The sequence below is a fragment of the Gossypium hirsutum genome, chromosome D04 (genome assembly GCF_007990345.1).
Source record: "Gossypium hirsutum isolate 1008001.06 chromosome D04, Gossypium_hirsutum_v2.1, whole genome shotgun sequence".
NCBI lineage: Eukaryota > Viridiplantae > Streptophyta > Magnoliopsida > Malvales > Malvaceae > Gossypium > Gossypium hirsutum.
Window position 1 is genome coordinate 12,161,185 of NC_053440.1, and position 7,458 is coordinate 12,168,642.

Below are 7,458 nucleotides of genomic sequence, written 5' to 3' on the forward strand. Positions count from 1 at the left end.
TGTTTTTCATGTGTATTTTGGGCCCTGAGTGTTCGTATAAGGGAAAATAAGAATGTTTTTGATTGGTTATTGAAATTAATGCTATATGATATGAAATGTTTGCATTTGTTGTCTATTTGATTTGTAAACTCCGTTAATGCTCTGTAACCCTGTTTGGGCAACAGATTCGGGTTAGGGGTGTTACATAACCTACTTCTACGTGGTGGAACTTAACAAGTGTCACGAAATTTAGAATTTGTCCTTCTTAATGGCCTACAAATTTCGGAAGAAACATAAATAAGAATCTTGTATAGTGGATATTAAACTAATCAATCAAGTTGGTTCCTAACTAGGTCACTTTACAACCCAACTAGCACAATAATCAGACAAACTAGGCGTACTATACATTTGGTGGTAACTCATACCATAATTACCTTTTCCCTTACACATTTGTTTTCCATAAATAGCATAATGGCTTAAAATAGAATCTTCACTTTCTTACATAATGATTATTATACGCCCAATCATATTCGCCAAAAGAAGCAAATGAGCAGATTACACTTTGCCAAACAAATAATTTCACTACTACACATCCTATTCTTAGATCCGCCAGACTTGGGATGTGATAGAAGGATTCATGCCTTGGTCCACGTTCAACTGCACCAATTTTTGATACAATGATAATTGAACGAATGGGGTGAAATTTCTTAAAGTCAATTCAACCACGCTACCAATTTTAAAGTTTGGAAGATTAATCGAATTATGATGAATGTTTGGATGAGATTCAGGCATTTTTGGGATGAGATTTCTGCATAGCATTTGAAGATCTATCTCTTATCTTCGAAACACACTTTACATCACATGATTTTGAGTTCGGGAGCTCAAGTTATGACCATTTTATTGAAGACTGCATGAGCAAAATTTTTGAACAAAATTATTACAGGAATTATGAGTTTCAGACTTTAACTCATGTTTAAATCATATTATATATGAGCCCAATATTGTATCTATTAGGTTTTATTATTTTATTATTTATATATTCTGAATTTTAGGATATTTTTAAGTATTTAAAGTTGTTTAGAAGTTTTATGTTTCTTAGTCAACAAGAAAGTTTAGTTCTACTAAAGCTACATATTTAGATTAATTAGAGTTTCATTATACTTGAGAATTTTATTTGGATGTAATTAGCTAGCCTATATAAAGGCCTCTTCATTATTCATTAAAGGCATTGATGATTCATTCATTAATAAAAATTTAAACTCTTGGAGTTAATTTCTTTTGTGCCAGATTGCTTTCTTGTAATTTTTAGAAATAGTTTTTCTTCTTGATTTTTTTCAAGAAGTCATGGGAATATATTCTTCATTCTTCAATTTTTTCAAGGATTATTTATTGGAAGGTTGATTAGAGACATTAATTGAATTTGTTGGGGTTTATATATCAAAATGTTCAATTAAACCACTATCTTCTATCCATATCCGTCGGTTTATTCGATCCATCTTTGATCGGTTGCATACGTGCACGTTAAAACAAAAAAATTATATAACAATTTCTAAAGTTCGATTTTACTGCAAGCGTACAGTGTCAGTTGTAATATTTATAGTGCTTATGGAGCATGAAGTATTCTAAGGGGTCGAACCCAAAGGAAAAGGCGATTGAGCAATAACTAGTATACACAATAGAGTCTAAGCAGCTACTTAACATAATTTTATAGTACAACAATTCATAACAAGAATAATTTGCAAGAAAATTAAATGTCCTATCCTAGGGACTAAATTGCAAAGAATGTAAAACTAATGGAACTATTTAATAATTAACTAATGGGGGTTGGTTGACTTCGATGTGGTTCACTGAAGCTTGGACTAGGGACATAAATCGCGTAAATTACCAAGTGACTCCATTTTATCTTCTGATATCAATTTTATCGACTTAGACAAAATAGGTTTGGTTTATCTTCCGATCTCACCGGTTAATCCGAGACTAATGAACATGTGTGTGACAAGATTACCTTCTAGTCTCACTTTATCTAGATTTTCCCTTAGGGGCGTCACTACCTAAGTTCTTACTTCTATTTGATTTAGTTCAATTTGTTATGATTTAGTCCTTTTTCCAAAGATTTTAGTTTACCCACATCTCCATCAACCAAACTCCTTAAAGGTTTAGCTACACAAGCTCAAAGTAAAGAAAATGAACATAAACATGGAACACAAAGCAACTATGAAAGTAATGCTTGAGAACAATATAAAAGTTGATATTTTTATGCAAGAAAACTTAAATAGCATGGAATCAAAAGTATTTAACAAGGAAACCTAAAGTAAGAAACATAAAAGGAACAAGCTTTAATAGATTTAAAGTAAAATAAACTAAAATACATTGAACTAAAGCTTAAAGAGTTTTGAAAGCGAGGTACAAGGATTGGAAATATAAATAAACCTTAGCTATAGTAATAACTAACTTAACTAACACTAAGAATAGCAAGAACAAGAAGTAAATGCATAAAAATAAACTCTAATATAAGGTAGAAGAAGAGAAAAATAAAAACTCTAGAAGAGTGCAGAGAAAAACTAAAGAAAACCTAGAGAAAACTAAACCTAAACCTAATCTAATGTGTGTCTCTCTCCTCTTTTGCAATTTTTGGCTATTTTGAAGTGTATACTGATTACTTTTCGTTGCCAAAAATGCCCCTACATGGGTCTTGTGTGATTGGTGGACCGGGTAGACAAAAACTGCCTTTTTTTATCCAAGTTTGTCCCATTGACGAAGGTGATATCGCGATACCCAGAATAGGATATTGCGATATCTCGGGCAGTATTGAAACTTGGGGTCCTCCTTGGAAGGTGGATATCGCGATACCACTGAAGAGGATCTTTGGTCTTCTATACTATCGAAGGTATCGCGATTCCAAGGGTTGTTTATTGCAATACCCTTGTCCTAGGTGCCGTTTCACTCGTTTTCGACCTCCGACACGTCCCTATATCACTCAAAAGCACGTTAGGCCTCCCAATGGCACTATCGACCAATTGGGTCACAAAATAGATAAAAATGAGACATTCTCACTTATTAATCGAAAATACAAAAATAACAAAAAACTACACTAAAGACGTTATTTTGATCGAGAAAAAGCTCTTTAAGTACGTTGGAAAAGCCTAATTTGCCACATCGATTTGCGGCACATCAATCTTCCACCTTTCTTTAATTAATATTAGGCTATCACATAGGATTTTTTTTTATCATGGTCTTCAATTTTATAAAAAAAATTATTAAAAGTTCTATCAAGTGTATTTATGTGAAAATTGTGTTTTTTATAATATAGAATATATTTAAAAATAGCCTATAATAAATAATAAAATGTTTAATTTAAATCTAATAAAATGTGCGTATTAAAACTAAAATATAAATATTATACTAAAATAAAATTTTAATTTAGTGATAATATTTATATTTTATTTATATGAATAGTACAAATTCAAATCCAACTACATAATATATATATTAAATTTTTGAATAATTAATTATATATTTTCTTTCCCATAATTATAATATAAATCACATTCATAACATTACAAACATGTTATCTTTTAAAAATTTAGGTACGTTTTTAAAGTTTGATTATATATTTTTAAAAATTATGATGCTAAAAATAAAAATTAGAAAAAAAAATGTTAAATTGTAATGAGAATTTTTTAAAATTATCTTTTTGAAGATAATTGCGTTAATTAATTGGGTAACTATAATGTTCACAAAACGAAGGTTAGTATACAACATGAATATAATTAACAACATTTATTTCAAGTTTAAAAAAAAAAATCAAGCATAAGCAAGGTTTTGCCTTTCTTTGCCTAAAAGAAAAAAAAAATCCCCTCAAATAATTCCCTGTCAAAACCCTTTATGGGTTCAAAACCATATCATATAAGACTGCTAACATCCTAGTTCTGTTCATCATAATCTGTGGTTCTTCTGAATCAAAAACCTGTTTCCTGCATTGTCTTAAGATGGTTATATAACAAAGTGTTTTTCCCTGTCTGCCCCAAATGAAACAGAACGTTCCGGCTGCCAATACAACATTTGCATCACCTGTTTGTGTCCCCTTAAAACCCACATTTTAGGTGGAACAACAAGCATTCTTGGTTCCATTATCTTGCAGATTGGAGACTTTAATGGTGGTTCCATGAGGAACACCAGTGGAGGAACCCGCTTCTTGTGCTGCCAATGCTTTTTTTCTTACTATCTGATAAATATCCAACAAGATTGTCTGAAATGCCTTCTCGACATTGAAAGCTTCTAGTGCGGATGTTTCGAGGAATGAAAGACCTTCTTTCTCGGCCAAGCCTTCAGCATCTTCCATTGAAACCGCTCGAAGATGGTTGAGATCGGACTTATTTGCGGCCATCATAATGACGATGTTTGAATCAGCATGGTCTCTTAGTTCACGTAACCATCTTAGGACATTGTCGAAGGTTTGCCTTTTAGTTATATCGTAAACCAACAATGCCCCAACTGCACCTCTATAGTAAGCACTTGTAATGGCTCGATACCTCTCTTGACCAGCCGTATCCCATATTTGGGCCTTAATTGTCTTCCCTTCTACCTGAAATGCAACCAACAAGTCTTAAGCTTGGTCTTCATTTTACTTGAATTATTCATATCCAACATCAATATCCGAACAACGTAAAAAGGCTGGGAAGGCCTCGCTACCTCCAAATTCTTCAAATTTTGATTTTAACCCCTAAAATAATTATATAAAATACGGTAAATTATGTTTGGACACAAAGTTTTTTAATTTGACTTTCTTTTGTGATTTACTCACTAAAGTTTTTTTTATAGTTCATTTTACAATTTATGTTCGTAGTTCTTAATAATGTCACCTTTAAAGTTCAAACCTTCTTCATTTAAAAATGTAATATACTTAACATCAAATATATTATTTTATAAAATTTATAATTTTATAGGATAAATTTCGTAACTTACTTTTTTGTTTAAATCTCATTAATTTTAATATTTTAATATCTTAACGCCTTCCCAATCAATTAAATAAATATATTATTAATTTTGAAAAACAAATATATTATTATTTTTCATTCTATATTCCTAACAGCAAAAGGTTAAAATCATTATAGTGTCTAATTCAAAGTTTACATTTAAATTTTCTAATGCGTCTAACCTTACACCATGATTTAATAATAAAAGTTTATTTCGTATACAATTTTTATATACGCATCAGTTCTTACTAGAAATCTTATAATATGCATATGTCCGTGAAAATAATGTATTTAAAATTCATAGATATATTTACAAAAAAATATATAATAATTAATAAAAATATGATTTGAAATTAATTTATAATAATATATAAAATAAGTACGATATTAAAATGTAAAAAAATAGATTAAATTGTAAGTAAAACGAAATTTAAATACAAAAACATATAAAATTAAGAATCCTAAATTAATACAATTGTTTATCATTGTTCTATCATCAATCTTATGTTGGTGTCGAGTTAATTTGTGACACTAACTTAATCAACAACATAATTAATAAAAAAGCTCTATCACATGGGTATGCGTATCGGAACGACATATTTAGAACATGTATTTTTGTTTAAAAATAGCTTACCACAAATTAATAAATACATTCGATGGAGGTAATAAAATGTATATAATAAAATTAAAATGTATAAATTTCTCAAAATAAAATTTTGGTTTATTGGTAAATATAAAATTTTGCTAATCCAATAGACATGGGTTCAAATCCCATTATATGCATATTTTTATTGATTTTTTAGATAAAAAGACTAAAGTACCCTTATATAATATAATTTATTTTTAATGCGAACTGTGAAGGGATATTAACATATTTTCCCTAACTAAATTGGAACACGATTGATGGGTGACACTAACTCAGTAAATAGATTTATAAATAGTATGTATAAATATACAATTGATGATTGTAATAAATTGTACATATTAAAATAAAAACGTATAAAATATATTAAAAGTTAAAGGATTAAATTTGTTATTATGTTTTATATAAAAGAAACATCAAAATAAGCATTTAATGGCACAATTGTAACGGAAAGTTAGACTAATTTGTTAGATGTAGAAGGACTAATTTGGCTATTGTTTGTCAATTTTTTAGGCAAAAATACAAGATAAAATATAGAAATTGTTGTGATACTTTTACTTGGGAAAGATATATTATGTATATATCATATGTATATAGTATACAGAAAGCTAACCTGAAGAGTCCTAGTTGCAAATTCGACACCAATGGTTGATTTCGATTCCAAAAAAAATTCATTTCTCGTAAATCTTGAAAGAATATTTGATTTTCCTACACCCGAATCTCCGATCAACACAATCTTAAATAAATAATTGTATTCATGATCCACTTTATATGCCATTAATAAGTGTCTTTTACCCTATCCAAAACCTGTTAATAAAATAATAAATTGGCTTAACAAATTGTTTCCCGGAATTTCTTCATATCCAAGAAATCAGAAAACCCAATTGTAAGAACATATTTATTTCCAATGGAAATGTAGAGTAAACCAAATGCGTTATGGTTTTTTTTTTCTTGAGAAACAAACAAGGTTGTGAAAGAAGAGAAGAAACTAACCATTAATTGATGATGGGCTAATATCTGATTACTGATCGAAAGTGGAGATTACCAAAACTCAGAGATTTGGTGTTTGTTTTGAGAGAATTTCCTGAAGAGCAGGAGAGGAGAAAGGAAAGCATTCCTTTTCCATAACCAAAGAGAGAAAACGGAAGTAACGTACAAAAAGGCACTTAAAACGGTGTTTAAGTAGGATCTATACAATTAAATTCGGTCATTGAATTTTCTAAAATACAAGAGTAAGAAGCTAAGGAGTAACTGTTTTCCTTATGTAGACTCTTTCTCGATAAGGTCTTTAATTGCCCAGGTTTCTACAATTAAAGATGATCGTGGATTTGGATTCGTGACATTTTACGGTTAAAGATCATTATTATCTTTATGCTGCAGCTGCCTATCTTAATCCTTATTTTTTTTTGGCATAATTCTTTATTTGACTTTTCAACTTTACAAAAAAAATCATTTCAACATTTACTTTAATTTTTTGTCTCTTTAATTCCTTCAATTTGTATTATTTGTCAAATCATCCCAAAATAGATGAAAAAATTAATATTGATTAACTTTGATGATGTGACATACATGTGAATTGTTATGTGTATTCCATGTTAGCAATTAATTATTTTTTTAAATATAAAAATATTTTTTTTATAATTTTTATAATTTTAAAGTATTTTTTATTTTTTAAATTTTTTAAAAAGTTAATAAATTGCTTGCGTGATATCCACGAGACAATCCAATGTATGTTACGTCAGCAAAGGTAACAACATTAACTTTTCTATTTATTTTGAGGTGAGTTAACAAACAATGCAAGTTTAAGGGCTAATTTGATAGTAATTAATTATTCATGAAGGAAGATGTAATGACTACCAT

The 7,458-nt window shown here is 29.2% G+C and overlaps 1 protein-coding gene across 1 annotated transcript; it reads right to left on the minus strand.

Annotated features, from left to right (window-relative positions):
- Positions 1-3,744: 3,744 nt before the first annotated feature.
- Positions 3,745-6,780, minus strand: LOC121216341 (ras-related protein Rab11C). Its single transcript, XM_041091997.1, has 3 exons — positions 6,592-6,780; positions 6,212-6,405; positions 3,745-4,564 (listed from the first exon to the last, which is right to left on the minus strand). Exons 2-3 carry the CDS (start codon positions 6,374-6,376, stop codon positions 4,079-4,081), a joined length of 651 nt encoding a protein of 216 aa, XP_040947931.1. The 5' UTR covers positions 6,377-6,405; positions 6,592-6,780; the 3' UTR covers positions 3,745-4,078.
- Positions 6,781-7,458: the final 678 nt, after the last annotated feature.

Bases quoted from the DNA above. Each gene is read 5' to 3' on its own strand.
- LOC121216341 (XM_041091997.1), bottom strand. From the start codon at position 6,376: ATGGCATATAAAGTGGATCATGAATACAATTATTTATTTAAGATTGTG. The intron at 4,565-6,211 runs GTTAGCTTTCTG...GTTGCATTTCAG, and splicing joins TTGCAACTAGGACTCTTCAG to GTAGAAGGGAAGACAATTAA.